An 18,785-nucleotide genomic window follows, 5' to 3' on the forward strand; every position below is an offset into this window, starting at 1 on the left:
CTCTCTCTCTCTCTCTCTCTCTCTCTCTCTCTCTCTCTCTCTGGTTATGCAACACTGCAGTTCTGCAAAGCTGCTGATGTGACAGATCCATGTACCTACACACACACACACACACACACACACACACACACACAAACATGCCCAGTGATCAACCAGATCACGATGTACACTGTGATTGCTGCCCTTGCTTCTGTCGTCATTATGGATTGCTGTCCTCAAATTAAATTCTAACGTAATGTCGCTGAATCTGAGCCACAGTATTTTCCAAAGACATCTACTGGTATGCTACTTATAGTCTATGTTTACACTGCTATTTTTCATCATTTTTTATTCAGTCTCTGTGTTATTGGATGTCAGGCAGGAGCTAAAGAGAAGGGACAGAGGAAAAGGGAGACAGAGAGAGGTAGCTGGGTTACACCATGTGACCCCACCAGCTGTTGCTTTATGCTGGTGGAAGAAAAAGAGAGGGAGGTGAGAGGCAGAAACGGGAGAACGAGGGAGGGAGGGGTCAGGAGCTTTCCAGCACACAATGTGACTGGTGACAATCCCTTCTGCAGAGAGAGAGAGAGAGAGAGAGGGAGAGAGAGAGGGGGAGAGAGAGAGGGAGAGAGAGAGGAAGAGAGAAAGGGGGAGAGAGAGAGGGAGAGAGAGAGGAAGAGAGAGAGAGGGAGAGAGGGAGAGAGAGAGAGGGAGGCAGCAGGGGATGAACACACACATGCACAGGCAGGGATGTGAAGAGTGAGCTCACACACACACACCTCTCCTGATTCAGCGGAACAGATTTATTCGTCACCTCTCTCGGGCAGCCTCACGCAGCGAGCCGGCTGCAAAGCACAAGACAATCCCCAACGCAGCAGCACCTGCCCCGTCCATCAACCCATCTGTCTGTCTGTCTGCGCCGATTAACGCCTCTGTTACAACTCTTGACTGCATGTTTACCGGCGTCTACTGCGTTTGAGAGGCGGATGGGGGGGGCACGACATCCAGAGAGACGAGCAGCGAATGTAAATAATGGGGAAACTAAAAAGGGACGACTGCATTGAGGATGGGCCAATGGATAAACTGCGGGACAAATAGATAACCCCCCATACAAAACTCTGTTTCTGCATCTCTACCTTGGGACCCTCCTACAGGGAGATGTCATTCATTATGGGATAGATGGACAGGTCTGCCCGTTGCCATGGATACCAGCACGCGAAAATTCACAGTGCGGAGATGGTTTTCTATCTATCTGAAGAACAAGGCGGCGAGGAACAAGAACAACACTGGCTTCTGTCAACTAGAGGTTAGTTAAGCTGTTTAGACCCCCCCCCGCACCCTGGAGCAGGACAAACTCCTGTCAACTAGAGATTTGTACATGTGTGTGAATCTGCGCATGCTGGAAGGGGGATTGCATCACAGTTGCACCATGTGTGTTTTTTTTGTGTGTATATTAAGAGGCCATGACAGCAGCCTTCTCATTTCAACAGTCGATAAGGATGAGTGTGAAAAGTCTGTGCGCGTATGGGAATGGGTGTGGGAAGAATGTGTGTTATTTGGTTTGTTGTGGCGCCGTTAAGCAGATTGCAGCATTGTTGCAGCTGCTCCTTTGCCCGTCTGACAATAATTTAGAAAACAGAGAGACAGACAGACACTGTGTTTTGACTCAGAGAGAGAGAGAGAGAGAGAGAGAGAGAGAGAGAGAGAGAGAGAGACAGACGAGCTACATGGAAATACAGTCGGAGAGACAAAATTGCTAACAGACAAACAAGCAGCCCGGCAGGCAGGTTGATAGACAAATGGATAGAGACAGATTGATTCAGTGGACGGCCACGGCACTGGAGGTCTATTTATAGCCCAAACAAACCAGCGGGGAAGAGAGAGGGAGGCAGTCTGCTGTTTGCAGCACATCTACCTGTTTGTTTGAGATATAAATAGATCCTCTGGTCTTTGTTGTTGTGACTCAGTGCTGACGAATCATCTTGACATCTATCTACCTGTTTGTCTGACTGTCCACATCTGAAACATGATGCTTTGATGGTCCATGTGAAGAAGATCTCTTTCACTTCCTTCCCCTTCATGGGAGGGTCAGAGTTCAGGGTCAGCTATAGATCAGCATCCCAGAAGTTGGTACTGAGGCCTTGATCCTGTTTCCTTCTGGTTGATGCATATCACTCCTGTTACCCCGTTTAAAGAATAAAACAGCAATTAATCACATGGAGCAAATCACTACTGCTCTACACTGTATAGGTTGAAACTATCCAGCATGTTGCACCTCAAGCCAATCAGTGAAATCAGTGCAATCACAGCAGGTGACTGCTGTTGAAAAACTACATTACAATAGCTTTGCTCTGTTTGTGTGAAAAGAGCTTCATTGTCTTTAAACCCCAAATGTTGTGTAATCACTAATTTGACACAGTTTCACGAACATTTGGGCCTCAGATTAGAAGTAGAGCATGTTGTGCATTTGCACAAATTTAGGTAAAAATTGAGTCAAAGCAAGTGTAAAATATTGTGATAAAAAAATCGGCTGATATCACTGACTGCGTTTTGCTACTTTCACTTGTTTCCAATATTAATATTTTCATACTTAATGACATTTTTAGAATCGTATGTAATTTTCTTGATACAAGTACATGAATCTAGACATTCTGAACTAATTCCAATGAGTTGGTGATACAAGGGAAACTGCAATCTAGGGCTGGGTGATAATTAAATATGATTATTATTTCCTTTCAATAGAATCATACTGAGATGAAATCATATATTGAGATATCGTGACACACAATTACGTTGTCTAAATTGATAATAAGCACATACCAACTCATATTTCTCAGATGATTTGATTATATTGCAGTAAAGTTTATAATTAAATAAGAAAATACTTAGTACTTTTCATTCGTCAAGTATTTAATCCACACAAGAGTATACAGAACCATGTGGTTATCTCATATAAACTATAAATGTATTAAATTATCAGAAAACATGCATCATTGAAATATATACAGAAGACTTTGGCCATACTGCCCAGCCCTTATGCCTGGAACAACTGGTAGTTCTCTGGTAGTTAATAAAACATGAACCTCTAATGCTGAATTTGAGACTTAATAACTTGCTTTGCTGTGTTACTCACAGACAATACAACTCTCTCTCCACAGAGATAACCTCAAAGAACTTGTCTTAGCAGAAACAGATATAAGTGACAGTTTGATTATTTTTAGCTTTATATGGACTTTGAGACTCAGATATTACTCTAATTCCAAATAAAAGCACTGTATATTGTACTGATTTAATCCTAAAGGCCTCAAAGTGGTCTGACGGTGGCAGGGAACAATTCTACAAAAGAAAATAAATAAGAACGTCATTTGTATTCGTAGAACTAAAATGCTGGTGTGCATTTGATTGTCTTAGAAATAAATGGAGACCTCAGGAAAGGCAGGAGCACAATAATTAAATTCAAATAGATCTTATATGTGTGAGTTTACAATCATTACCTTTCTAGACTATCTAACTCCTGTTAGCATTTCATACTTGATGGAAGTAGGGTGTAAAGCTCCACTTCTCAATGATAACTTGACGGTGCTACAGTATATCGTTACACTGACCAATCTAAACCGTGCCTCGGGTTGACAGTTTATCATTTGCTTCACTGAGCAGACTGAATAGGCTGAAAAAGGCAGCTTACACTATGCATCACTGCCACTGACCTCAGCCCATACCTTTCCAGCAATAACATAATAGCTCATAAATAACCATCTGTCTCTGTGTGTTTAGAAGATGTGTTTTAGTTTATGTTTGGAGGCTGTCTTATCGATATGGATGAAGCATAAACAACATTTCAACTGTCATTCATCTCGTCTTGTTCATGTTTCACTTTTGAGAGAGATGTTACCCTATCTCAGGTTTTCTGTCACTGTCTTTGTAAATATGTAACAGACTAATAGTGACATCTGTCTCGCATTTCCCCAGGATGATAGTATACTGAAGGAGATTGACATCAGCCATCATGTTAAGGAGGGTTGTGAGAAAGCAGACCCCTCTCAGTTCCAGCTGCTCAAAGTGCTGGGACAGGGCTCCTATGGAAAGGTACAGGATATGCATGTTCACCATAACCACACTGAGACCCTGGATATCTTAAACAATTACTCATGTTAAGGAAATTCAGTGACGGGATATCAGTGTTGCTGCAGCGAGCTAAAAGATAACCCATGACACCAGGCCAAATGCTTTCTGTACCCGCCCGTCTGTCTGTCCCAGCAGGTCACTACTTAAGTTAGGTGCTGCAGTGGGGCAGCACTTCTTCAGCTGTACTACATGTTTATAGTATTATACCATTTTGGATTATCTGTAAGACTGCAACTGTTTCACTAGAATATCTATACTTCAATGTGCTTAAGTATGTGCATTTGTGTGATTGACGAACTTCTCATTCAAAAGCTTTGGGCATTAAAGCTCCACTCCTCTGGGAAGTCTTTCCAGGAGAGTCTGGAAGCAGAATGGAAGGATTGTCTCCCATTCAGACACTGATGTTGGACGATAAGGACTTGCAGTCAGAGTTGTGATTAATCCCAAAGAATTGGATGGGGTTGATCAGGGCTTTGTTTGGCACAATTAAGTTATTCCACACCCAAACAAGGCTCATAAAAAAACATTGTTTTGTGCATGAGGATATTGTCATCTAAAACAAGGAAGAATGTTCCCCAAACTGCAGCCACAAAATCAAAAGGGCCCTATATTGTCTCAAATATCATGCTGTTGCAGTATAATTTCCCTCAACTGGAACCAATGTGGCTAGCCCAAACTGTGAAAAACATCCTTTACAAAGCCACCATCTTCGATTATTTCTAGATTTGCAACATGACAACTCATGCCACAGCTCACTAAGTTTATTTAAATCAGTAAAGGCCAAGTGAGTTGTGAGTGTTACAAGACAATAGGTCTGCACATGGTGCAGAAATGAAACCACAGCAGGTGGAGGCAGGGCACATGAGGTCAGGTTGCAAAGCCTCAGATTGGCCTGGATAGCAGGTTAGCATGGCTAGCTTGTATACAGTCGGCTTAAACTAAATGTTTTATGCAAAAGGATGGTAGCTCACTTACACGTACCTCTGCTCGGTCGCCTGCACATTGTGTGTAACGGGGTGGTAGTTGCTGCCATGAATATTAGCGTCTTAAAAAGCAGCGAAGGTGTGTGTGTGTGTGTGTGTGTGTGTGTGTGGCGCATGCGCTGTAGTGCATTACACGTATTACAACGGTTTCTTGTTAGCAGCACCTGGATGACGTAAATAACATACTCCCTACATGTGTCATTTTTTTAAACTAATGCTGCTGCTGATGATGCTGCTGCTGCTGATGATGATGATTATGTTGTTGATGATGATGATGGTGATGATTCCAGGTGTTTCTGGTGAGAAAGATCAGAGGAGTGGACAGAGGGCAGCTGTATGCCATGAAGGTCTTGAAGAAAGCCACACTAAAAGGTAAAAATATACTGTATATATATATATATATATATATATATATATATATTGGAAGGCAAAGAAACAAAAGTTCGTAGAGAATGCATTTGTTGTCATGTTTATGCCTCTTTTCATTTTCAAGTAGATATTGTTGACCTATTTGTGTATCTGTAGCATTTAAGAATGTAATAAATTACTGAATCTTGACTTTTGACACATTTTGCTGAAATAACAACTTTGTTCTTTATTGGGCACAGACTAATAATTTGTTTAAAATTAATATTGGTTATTCCCACAAATGATAAGGGAGATTTGATTGTCAGAGTTCTCAGACTTTTGCCCTACTTTTAAAAGGATTTTGGGTAAAAGAGGTTAGTTTGTACTTTTGATGAAGATAAACTGAATGGGATTATTGTAAACTAGGATGTACTGTAAAAACAGGTTGAGATGCCATGTGCTGATTTAGTGTCTTTATACAAGCTTTAATCCTCTGAATCTCAAAAAGTTATGGTCTCATCCTGTCAAGGAAACAGATGCTGCAATAACACTTTCACTGTGATTATAGACTAAAGCACCATGGGATCAGCTGCACCACGGGATGGTTTAATTCAATTTACATGTTTTAATTAACTTAATGCAGTTTCATAAAACATTCAGATGGTATTAGAAGCGTGGCGTGATTTATGGAGATAGGTCTGGCCTATAGCAGGACTATCTGCACGCAGATAAATAATATTATGTTAATAAGGAAATTCTTCTTGCCCCGCTATTTCCTTCACAGTTCGTGACCGCGTACGGTCTAAGATGGAAAGAGACATTCTGGCAGAAGTGAATCATCCATTTATAGTTAAACTGCACTATGGTAAGTCTGACTGTCTGATGGTCTTCATTTAAGTGCTGATTTGAATATCTGTGTCTCTGAAATCACAGGGTATTCTCATATATAACACGATTGTATTTTAACAAGAGATAACAAGATAACGTTCCGATACCCAGCTGTTATAGTTGAAATACTTTTTTGTAGAGAAGTTCCTGGTTGAATTTTGTTATTTCATTTCATATACATCTTTTCTACTTCAAATGCATCCTCAAAGTAACAGAATACGATACAGCCCCAATGCAGCAATATAGCCCGATATTACTTGTGTTTATCTTGTGTGTGTGTGTGTGTGTGTGTGTGTGTGTGTGTGTGTGTGTGTGCATAGCCTTCCAGACAGAAGGAAAACTCTATCTGATCCTAGACTTCCTCAGAGGAGGAGACCTTTTCTCTCGACTGTCAAAGGAGGTGGGTTTCCTCCTCATAGACTCCCTGGTTCTTTCCCCAACGGCACTAAGAATTACAAGCCTTTACTTTTCAAGGTCTCTTATAGGCTGGATCATTTTTTTAAAGAAACATTTTATTTAGTTTATATATATATTTTTTACTAGCATCTACATATCTTTATTTGCTCTAGGTAATGTTTACTGAGGAGGACGTGAAGTTCTACCTTGCAGAGTTGGCCCTGGCCTTAGACCATCTACACAGTCTGGGGATCATCTACAGGGACCTGAAACCTGAAAAGTACTATCTCATAAAGGCTCCCTTTTTTGCATACATTTATTTTTTTCCAAAATAATTTTAAAGCAGCTTTTAATGTTCATTTTCTCCGAACAGCATTCTTCTGGATGAAGAAGGAAACATTAAGATAACTGGTCAGTGCCTCCAGCTACAAACAATTTCTGTCATTCTATTCATCTTCATTCATGCCAGTCTTAACTTGTTCCCCTCTCTCTTTGTCTCTCTGTGCTTCAGACTTTGGATTGAGTAAGGAGGCCATTGACCATGATAAAAGAGCATATTCATTCTGTGGAACAATCGAGTACATGGCTCCAGAGGTTGTGAACAGGAGAGGGCACACGCAAAGTGCTGACTGGTGGTCATTTGGGGTACTTATGGTAAGAATTGTTTCGACATTTATTTATTATTTTAATGTGCACTTGTGATCGGAGTACAAAGAAATTTTTTCTACTGACTTGCAAGTTTTTTCTGATCGTGCTATCAAAAACAGCAGGCACGCATTTATTATATCATATGAGCCAAATACTCAGCTCTTACATAATGTGCCAGTTTACTGGTTTCTGAATTTGGCTTTCTTCTGGCAAAAAAAGCTCCTTAATTACCGTTTCTGGCAGATTAGGTCCCATTACTTTGTGTAATCGTGCATCTGTTGGATTTTGCTTGTTTTGTTTGCTTGGTGGCTTATTTTTTTTTTTACTAATACTGAAAAGGAGGTTAACATTCACTGACAGCTGACAAACAGAACATTTGAAAATACTCTCTCTGGACAATACAGATTTTTGTAATCCAGAGACAGTAGTGGGCGGAGCCTATTTGATAAATTAAAACAACCTTTGTGGAAAAATCCATAGTTATGATTACATTTCATTCAAAACACTCTGATATATTTGGGACAAGTAAATAAAATGAACAATGGTGCTGGAAAGCAGCAGGGGCATGTCAGCAGCAGTTGCAGACTTGCTGTTCATGAGAGAAGTATTGGTCTGGTCGGGGGGTTTGCTTGTGCATACAACTTTTCTTTAAGTAGTTTTGGTATGACAAGTCACTGAGATTAATTTAGGTGTTTTGACAATTATTATCATCTGTTTTCCAGTTTGAGATGTTGACAGGATCATTACCATTCCAAGGAAAAGATCGTAAGGAAACAATGGCGTTCATTCTTAAGTAAGACATATTTTAACTGTTATCATTTTATTATTAAAGCTTCTTTTATTTATTACCAAATCCTAATGCTCTAGGTCATTTTTAAGTTGCTAACCTCAGTGTTCATGGTTTCGTTGGTGTCTTGTTCTTAGTTTCTACATTCTACCGTAACAGTGGTTATCTTGATAAACAGTATGTAGAGGATGTTACTGCATTTTGATCATACTTACGTTCTCCCCTCAAAGCTTCTAATCAGCTTTCTCTTTCCCTTTTCAAATGGATTTGTTCAAAACAGTCTACTATTTCAAATAATAATTCATTTTTCAGTTATGGTTCATTCAAGATAAGTTGCTTAAATGCACATGCTATTATCAATCTCACAATATCCCACTATACCTGAATAAACTGAATTATAAAGTTGTTGCTTGGAAAACAAAGTTAAACTGATCCAATACAAACAATGTTGATGCATCACAGCACTACACCTTTACATCTTTACATCTGTTTCTCGTCTTTACTGTACAGGGCTAAGCTGGGAATGCCACAGTTCCTCAGTCCTGAAGTGCAGAGTTTATTAAGAGCGCTCTTCAAGAGGAACCCTGTAAATCGACTAGGTACTGTACACATTGATTCAACTTGGAACAGGCAAACAGCAACCCAAAATACAGTTGTCATTTTGAACACTTTGCAAAATTGTTGAGTTGTTTAACACCAAATATAATATTCTACAAATCAGGTCTGTTTAGAGCAACGGTAACGTTGTGAGTTATCACAATGAATTGTCTAAATTGAAGCTGCAGTCTTCTTATGTTATGCTAATAATGTTAAACATTACCATTTATGTCACAAATGTCAAAACAGCTAAACCATCATGGAGGTCCATTGAAAATGTGCTGTGTACATAAAAGACTTGACTGTATTCATGCTCTTTGAATGATTTAGTTTTTAATTAATGCATGTTTAGATGTGAACAATGGCATCATTTATCAACTTGTCTGAATCTCTGTGATTGATATAGGTGCAGGACCAGATGGAGTGGAGGAAATAAAAAGACATCGCTTCTTTGCATCCATAGACTGGAATGTAAGAACAATTCATGAAGAATGTTCTACGGTCTGCATGATTTTTAAGCTGTCCAGTACTGTTGTTTTTGCGAGGAAGGACACTATATACTCACAGGCATTATACACATGCTGTGTACATTAGACTGAAAAAAGTAATCACAGACTCAGCTGGAAGTGAAACAAAGTTGGCTTGTTAACACTGCTAGAGACAGTGAGAACAGATCGAGGCCTGCGTCGTATGCAAGTATGTCAGCCACGACTGTCGTAAAGGTCTGTAAATGAATAACCTGTTCGACTACCAACAACTACACCTGGTTGTTCACACTTACTGTTTCATGTAAGGATGTTGCAGGAACAAAAGTTATTTCAGTATCATGGGACAAACGTACTGGTTTCTTGGAGGTTCCACTTCTGAGATGCACTACTCAGATTAGCGGCCTGTGTTGAATTAAAAAACATATATTATAAGAACAACATATCTAAATCACATTGTGGTAACTGTAGTTTTTGTATCCTTACATAAAAACTCTGTAGCTGTTCACCCACTTCCTCTAAACTTACCCACAATCATGAGTCATGGTTTTCTATTGCTTTGTAGCAAAATCTCTAACTTCCCTGCCTGCCTGTCTTGCCCAACTTCATTGTAATTAATCCTCTTATCTGTAACAGCCTTTCTCACAGAAAGTTGGCTCATGCGCACATCTTCTGGCTGCAGACATTACCTGTGCTATCACAATGTAACCTTGAAATTCGTTCAACTCACTCTTGCCCAAAGCTTCTATTTACAGTACCTGGGTTGTATGTGAGTAACATTCATCCTGCAGAAGCCTTCTGCTGCATAGCATAACAAGAGCAGTTAAAAGCATCTCAACAAGCTCACATTGGTGAAAAGCAATGCACTTCTTTAACTACTGTATACAGGCTACTAACAGACAACACACACAAGAAGTGTGAGTGTGAACAGGGCGTTCCTTAATATGTGAACCTTGGTCACATTGTTGCACCCATTGCTCTCTATCAGAGATGTTCCGAAGGCTTGTGACTCTTGTTTATCCGCTGTTGCGAGTAGTGATGCTCTCAGTTCTAACAAAATCCACTATTATCAGCTTTACATGCCCACTAATCTCTGCCCTCACCACCGGCTCTCACTGTGCTCCTCGCTACATAACTACCTTCTGGCCTCTGCCAAGCACCACATTTTCCCATTTACAAATGGTGTTGCTGGCTTGATGTGACAAGCTATCAATAAGAGGCTTACGTTCTCCTACACACTATGCTAATTAGAATCCTGTGCAGTAAGAGGCATAATGCTTTACTCCCATCAGAATCTTGGTTGGCTATTTCTCTGTGATCTTTTATTCATGTTCTCATCTTTGATAAAACCGACTAAATCTGCAACCTCGCCTTCACAGAGAATGTCAATTACAAATCAAATAGCAAGTAGGAGTGTGCATCAGTCCTTTGTTAGGTATTTAATGTGATATATTACTCAAAGAGACCCTGCCAGACTGTTGTTGACACTGCAATAGTGACATCTGCAGGCCATAGTAAATAATACACTTTATGTAATAAAGATACAGTATGTGCATACTCTGTGTACTCATATATAATGGGCAGTTTTCACTTGGCATCACATCACATTACATATGATATGGGTGTTCTTTTTAATCACTTTGACTTTTCATTATCCACGAGTTGAGGCCAATCTTTATTTTCCAGTCCAATATTCTTCATTTTATTTTCTTCTTATTACATTTGCTCTATTCTTTGTGCTCCACATTACATTTAAAAACCAGGCTGTGCCATTGCTGACTCAGTACATGTTTACATTAACACTTGCATTACTATAGAAATAGTTTGCTTCGAGATGTGAGACTTGAGTGGGACATGAAATTTAATGTAACTGCTGTGGAACCCAACCTATATTTTATTGTTCATACTGGATCCAGTGACTATTAAACACAGCAATATAATGGGGAAACACACACACACCAACTGCAACATCACTTTTATAATAATTCTTATTGTGAATTTGCACTAGATCATGTGTTCTCTTGTTTTCTGTAGAAGTTGTACAGGAAGGAAATGAGGCCTCCATTCAAACCCACAGTTGGAAGACCTGAAGACACTTTCCATTTTGACCCTGAGTTCACCTCCAGAACACCCACTGGTAACTGAGACCCACAAAAACATAAACATACATATTTATACACCAATCAAATAAATACGTACATAGGTCTATTTGTCAGGTTTATTCATTTCAATTATATATACAATTTCCATCCATTTGAGTCGAGTAATTCTATCATCAATCAAAACATACCATTAATGTAATTAAAGCAAATAAAACTGAGATGAATAGACTATAAAAACGTATCTAACTATAGCTCATATAATTAACAACATTTACTTTAAATGTATTTTTCAATACGTTATATGTATTTCAAAATGTTGATGTTCCTAATTGGATGTAAATTTGTAATACGAACATCAAGTTCAAGTATTGTGAGCACATGTTTGTATCGGTCCGTCTTTTCCTATATCCAGATTCTCCCGGCATCCCTCCCAGCGCAAACACACACCAGCTGTTTCGTGGCTTCAGCTTTGTTGCAACGAGTCAAAGTCAGGAGCCTAGCATCGCTACGGTAGCACCTTCTCGTCAGGAAGTGAACAACATTAATCCCATAGCAAAGGTACGTGTCTTTAAGAAAGCAGTTCATGCCCTATCTACACATCAACTTTAAATGAGACACTTGCACATTGATTGGATAACTAATTAACTATGTAAATAAATCACCGAGTTGATCATTGCTTTATGAGTTAACTAGCAGACAGGACGATGAAGCAATTTAATTTATGCTGACCCTCATCAATCCTGCTCAACTATTACTACAGCAACTGACTGCTGAAGCAATGCAATTCTTCTCACACCTAATATATGACTGACACATTTGACTATGACAGACATATGAAATATAATAGAAGCGTGTGTGTCTGTCTGTCTGATTGTCTGTGTTCCCTGCAGCACCTCCAAGGGGACGTGGCCTTCAGTGATGTTTATGAGCTCAAGGAGGAAATTGGACAGACAGCGACTTCTGTCTGCAGAAGTTGTCTGCACAGAGTTACTGCTGTGGAGTATTCAGTGAAGGTAGTGGTCACTAAACGTTTACCAGAACTTATTAAGATATACAACATTGTGATATCAACATTATATTATATTCAAAGTACTTTTGAACATACATAAAAAGCATTTCATAGCACAGTTTGACCTAAAACACAGGTCTGAATCCAACCAACAGAATGTAATTACGTATAAGGTGAGCTAGTGGTGCATTGTGGGAAAGGTTGGGATTATTAAATGAAACCACCCAAACAACATGCTTTGTGCATCCTGGTTATTTAGAGGTTTGCAATTGTATGTCTCTCTAAACATATCCTGTCGTTTCTGTTTTTGTGTCAGATCATTGACAGAGGCAGAAAAGATCCATCAGAGGAGATTGAGATCCTGTTAAGATACGGACAGCATCCACATATTATTACCCTGAAGGATGTAAGTGGAACACCCACTCCTGACACATTGTTTTCTTCAACAGCCATGTTAGAAGAGCTTCTTCAGCATCTTTACAACAGGATATAATAGGGGTGGGGGAAAAAGTCAATACAGCATAGAATTAGCAATATTTTGTATGGCAATATTGTATCGATACCTGGAAGCCTAGTATCGATCTTTTATTATAGAAACTATGAATATTGCAATTACAAATTAAACTTTATGATAATAATTGCTTTTTCTGCTTGACTGACAAACCCATTTTGCTGCAATAAAAATGACTGAAGTGAGATGAACCGAATCAAACTGTATCTTATTTGATAAAACAGATGTTGACAAACTGTATAATTTGCAGTTGGAAAAAGGTAATAATACACCATATATGTTATCGCACCATATCGCAAAATGTTTAAAATTACAATAAGATTGCATCGTGACACAAGTGTTGTGATAATATTGTATTGTGTGGCTTCTGGTGATTTTAGCTCCCCGTGTATGTGCTTTTGACATCAGGTGTATGACGACGGCCAATGTGTGCACCTGGTACAAGATTTACTAAGAGGAGACGAGCTGCTGGACAGAGCTCTGACAGTGCCTAACTTTACAGAGAGAGATGCGTCAGACATCATCTGCACACTGACCAAGACTGTGGAATATTTACACTCGCAGGGGGTAAAAATATTTGTTGAAACCTTTGACACAAGACTTCGTTACATCACTATGCTGTACTGTCTTCACCTACTTGCAACATTCTGTATGGTTTTCAGCAACCATATGTTAACTTTGTTGCAGATCATGATTGCGTTTTTGTCTGCGTGTGTGTATTTCTCGTTTTTTTCAGGTCGTGCATCGAGACCTGAAGCCTAGTAACATTCGCTATTCTGATGACAGTGGACTCCCACAATCCATCAGGATATGTGATTTTGGTTTTGCCAAGCAGCTTAGGGCTGAGAATGGCTTGTTGATGACTCCCTGTTACACAGCTACGTTCATGGCTCCTGAGGTGCAGTATATCAGTAATCATAATAGGAAGTCTCTAATATCTCACCAACACTTATGAAACAAATGAAACCACAAAACAGCTATCAAAAATACATTTAAAAAGAATCATTCACAGAAAAAAAAAGAACATAATAAATTGTTAAGATGTGTTTGTATGTGTGCAGGTTCTGAAGAAGCAGGGTTATGATGCAGCCTGCGACATCTGGAGCCTGGGGATCCTGCTCTACACCATGATAGCTGGGTCAGTTTAAAGTTTAAAACACATGCAATGTTTTCTGTTAACGCTCCTCCTGCTGCTGTATACAACATTTGTTCTAAATAAACTACCCTAGAAAGTGTCTTTAGGTCTTTTAACATCTCTACATTGTGCTTTTCTCTAGATTAAATAATGTCAGAGGGTTGTTTCACACCAGTTGTAGAGTTCACCGAGCTTTTGAATTGATTTTTATTCTTATTGGCCCAGCTTCAGTCCATTTGCCAGCAGCTCTGATGACACAGCAGAGGAAATTCTGGCTCAAATCGGCAGTGGAAAATTCATTATCACAGGAGGGAACTGGGGCCTGGTATCAGACGCTGCCAAGGTTCATTATTTTCCCTTTTTTTGGGGGAATTAAATACACATAAAATAGTTGTGTTGCTGTCTAAATAAACTAATATCACCTATGCATATGTTTAACAGGAAATTGTGATGAAGATGCTCCACGTGGACCCTCACCAGCGCCTGACTGCCCCACAGGTACTATTAGTCCCTCCCTAATATGACTTGGTATGCTTTATTAGGCTATTTTAGATGGCTGCCATTAAGTCCCATTGATATTGTTTTTTGTCCTCATAGTTTTTACTGTAGTATTAATTATTTATAATCTGTTGATAGGAAACATTATCAAATATATTACATATTACAGTATACTGCTTTCTGTATTTTTTGTATATCAATCTTAAAGGAACAGTGTGCATGATTTAAGGTGGGTTATTAGCAGAAATATAATATAATATTCATAACTATCTTTTTATTAGTCCACAATCACCTGAAGGTAAGAATTGTTGTGTTTTTGTTAGCTTAGAATGAGCCGGTTATATCTACATAGGCAGCAGGTCCTCTTCACTAAGTCTGCCTTGTTGCACCACCATGTTTCTACACTAGCCCAGAATGGACAAACCAAACACTGGCTCTAGAGAGGGCCTTTTGCGTTTTTTTAGGTTACCTAAAGGCCACCGTTGTTCTCAGACACGCTTTGAAAGGGAGGGGTGATCAGAGGGGTATTCAGTTGGATGCAATCTGCAATGTCTCTATGCCACCAAGTTCTTCACACTGCTCATTTAAGAGCAGTTTTTGAAAAATGCATCAGGAAATCATTTTTAATGCCCATTAGGTTCTTCGTCATCCCTGGATTGTAGACAGAGACCAGCTCTCTGACAGAGCTCTCACCAGACAAGATGCTCTTACTGTTAAGGTCGGTACATATGTGCATGTGTGTGTATACAGTAAATATAATCAGAATATCAGATCCAATACTTGTTATTATGTTTCTGTGTGTAGCTCTGTTACATCCTCATTGTAAGATAATATATTCAAGATTTACTTGTCAAATGCTTTTCACTGAGTGTGTAACACGTCTGAAAGTTTGCACATGTCATTATTTCTGTTGCCCTCAATAACTGAGCTCTTAAAGCAGCTGTTCTTATTACATGAGATCATGTCGGCATCAGCAAAATGTACAACAATGCAAACCACTGTAATGGGTTGTGTCTTTCCAGCAGGTGGTGCTGTCTGCCACTTATTTAGTTGCACGACAGATTAGACCAGTATTAATATGTAATGACGTCGTCTCCTTTTATTCCACCAGGGGGCACTGTCTGCCACCTACTCAGCTCTGAAGCGCTGTGCTCCTGCTCCAGTATTGGAGCCTGTTCAGTCCTCCTGCCTCGCTCAACGGCGAGGGATGAATAAACCGGGGAGTCCCGAAGAGAATTCAGACCCCAAAGAAAAGGAAAAGCCTCAACAATCTGAATGAAAGTTAAAATACATTTAAAATAGACCCACATCATTAAAGAAGACATACTCTTTTTGAAAAGCATAAACCGTGTCACAAAGTGCTCCTAGGCCTATAAAAACTAAATGTAGCAGATTTTAGAAATCTTGTTGCAAAGGGAACTAAGCCTAATTCCCTATAACAATAAAGCAGTCCACAAGCACAGGTATCAGGACTAGCTTCAGTTCACCTAATTTAAAGTGTACATTTTAAACCTTTTCAATTGTGATGTAAAATTCATCATGCACACCTGTGACTCGTATTTGAAGAAGTTGACTATTATTGCTCTAAAATCATAATCATCATCTAAATCCTGAGCACAGAGGGTTTCATTCAATCAAGCAGAAGCTTTGTCCAATCCCTCAGTTGTCCTGTGGGTATTATAAGCTCTGTTTGACGGGTGCCCTTACTTTCAATTGGTTGAAAAAACTATCTAAAGTAAAATCTAGATTTTATTTTCTCATTCAAATTTTGAGCCTGGCTCTCAGACAACCTTTCTCATAGTTTGGTGATGGCTATGAAAATGTAAAACTAAATTAAAAAAAACACATGTATGTTTACTTCTTCAGAGTACAATTATAAATGTACTGCAATATCCACAGACAAACCAAAGCCACCAAAGCTCCAACCGCTGAAAGCGGGAAAAATGAGTCCGGTCACCAACTTCAGAAAAAGCAGTATTCAGTGCCACAAACAACATGCCATGTAGTCAATTTACTTTAGGTTTCATATTTAGCACATACATGTATGTCCCCAGGAGTAAACGTCATACATTAATACAGTCTTCCACAGTCATTGCTCTAACATATATCCAACTATAGATATGTTGAATCATCATCATCTAACAATAGATATAGGTTAGAGTAACATGCATTTGAATGAGGTACTCTCACTCTGATTATAACATGTTTCCTACAATCGATCCTCTGAATTCTACAGAGTTATGCATGTTAAAAATGTAAATATCCTACCAAAGGGAATTATTAAGTTACCAATGCCATTGAAGTCTTATTGTCAATAATATGTTTAATAATTATACTGTATGTATTGTTGTCTTCCATGAATACAGCCTTTGACTATTGTAAAATGTATTGTTAAATGTATCACTACTGCACTTCCCAGATCAGATGGAACAGTGAGCTATGAAGGTATTTATGTTGAACGTAGTTTGTTGTGTTTTTCCATAACATATTCAAAATGTTATGTGGCTTAAGAGACGTCATAGAGGCAGGAAAACCGGGGGAGCATCATATCGCTCTTTGGTAAATCTCACACTCATAGCAAAACTCTGCAGGCTATACTTTGAAATATTAACTCAGCAATCACTGTGATAAATCATCTTTCAGTGTGTGCTTGAGTGTGTCAAGTATAGGTGCCAGTACACCTCTGTTTGTGTCTGTAAGCTAAAATGTTTGAGAACCACTGTGTCAGAGGAATGTATATAGGTCTACTGTCTATTGCTGCTGCCCTGATTGTATCTAATAAGTTGTACAATCGCAAATACGAGGTAAGACAGAACAGGGTGTTTTGCAGACACGAGTAGCACACTTTGTGTTGTACAATTTACCAGTAGGAATGTAGATTATGATGCTCCACAGCAATACACATACTTACTGGTCAGACGTAGGACGAAACATATTGTCACGTGTAACCAATAAGCACTGCAGCAGAGAAACGGTAATTCTGTACATATTATGTTTGCTGATCCTAAGGCTGTATGTGTTGTGACACATTGCACAACTGTGAGTGGTGTAGCTGGGACTGATGCAACTGTGAGGATGCAGATAAGGTTGTAGATATTGTGTTGTTCAAGGTGAAGCTGTAAATATTGTTTACTAATTTAGATTGTACATATAGTGTGGTACAACTATTGGCAAGCAGTACGACTGTATATATTGTGTTTGCAGATAGAGATTGTACATATTATTTTGTCCATTGCTATCCATTGCTCAGAGTGTACATACTGTCTATACCTGGCCAATCACTGAACTTATTGGCTAGAATGCCAAAGTTTTACAAATAAAGGAAAACAACAGAAACTGCACTGAAATTTGCAGATTTGTTTTAAATAATATTTATGTTCCTGCATGTGTAAATGCAATTGAGCCATCATTCATTTGTATTATTTACCTGTGCGTTTCCTTCTCTGACATGTCAAAATGCTGTCTGTGAAAAAGATCTATAAGTACAGTGCAATATTTAACATTACATCTCCAGACCTCCCAAAAGAGTAACACTATTGCACAATTTTTACTTCACTTTCCTTAAATCTCAAACTAAGAACTGAGCTTACAATATGTATTCAAGGCTGTTTGAGCGTAGTAAACGATTAATTGTGAGGGGTGATATGAGGCGGGACAAGTTTGTAGCCTACTGGTAGGCAGCCAGGAACAGAAAGTAGACAAAGACATGTAGCTCTAAAATGCATTTACGCTTAACAAATAAATCGATCTTACAAATTCTGCAAGTACATTAACAGTCTGTCAAATTGTATGCATTAAAATGCACGCAAGAGCATGACTAATAATTATGAAAGGTGGAGGAAATGTAAATTATCTTTCCATAGAGTGAAATGTAATATATTTTTAGGTGAGGAAAGTTCAGTTTCTGTAACTTTCTCTCTATCCATGATAATGTGGCAGCAAGCCACTAGATGGCAACCAATCATAACCTGTGCTCTCACTCTCTCTCTCTCCCTTTCTATTTCTTACCAGAAGTTGTCCCTTTGGAGCCTTAATCCCCCCAAAAAAGAAGTGAGGAACCCTTTAATTTATATCAACCACCAGGCTCACTCTCTGTTCCATAAAAGCTTTTAGCAGGCGCTGAGCTGATGTGTCAGGTGGGTGTGGCAGGCTCATCAGCTCTGACATTTAAGTGCAGTAGTGCTCAGAGCAAAAGGGATTGGAGGATATGAGTAGATACAGATGACAAGCCCCCCTGCGAAGATGATTGCAGTGGAGTGACAAGAGGAGACCAAACAACAGATAGAGGAAGGTG

The 18,785-nt window shown here is 39.1% G+C and overlaps 1 protein-coding gene across 1 annotated transcript; it reads left to right on the forward strand.

The window, feature by feature from the left end:
- Positions 1-699: 699 nt before the first annotated feature.
- On the forward strand, positions 700-18,565 carry rps6ka2 (ribosomal protein S6 kinase, polypeptide 2). The gene is made up of 22 exons (XM_031846476.1): positions 700-1,285; positions 3,949-4,065; positions 5,378-5,459; positions 6,220-6,300; positions 6,644-6,723; positions 6,893-6,999; positions 7,093-7,130; positions 7,231-7,373; positions 8,090-8,160; positions 8,665-8,753; positions 9,158-9,222; positions 11,271-11,373; positions 11,751-11,896; positions 12,229-12,351; positions 12,664-12,753; positions 13,267-13,425; positions 13,595-13,756; positions 13,920-13,996; positions 14,219-14,336; positions 14,435-14,491; positions 15,129-15,209; positions 15,603-18,565. The coding sequence occupies exons 1-22, from the start codon at positions 1,181-1,183 to the stop codon at positions 15,768-15,770; spliced, it is 2,262 nt and encodes a 753-aa protein (XP_031702336.1). The 5' UTR covers positions 700-1,180; the 3' UTR covers positions 15,771-18,565.
- The last annotated feature ends 220 nt before the right edge of the window (positions 18,566-18,785 follow it).

Source organism: Anarrhichthys ocellatus, unplaced genomic scaffold, assembly GCF_004355925.1.
Source record: "Anarrhichthys ocellatus isolate YVR2014 unplaced genomic scaffold, GSC_Weel_1.0 scaffold6, whole genome shotgun sequence".
NCBI lineage: Eukaryota > Metazoa > Chordata > Actinopteri > Perciformes > Anarhichadidae > Anarrhichthys > Anarrhichthys ocellatus.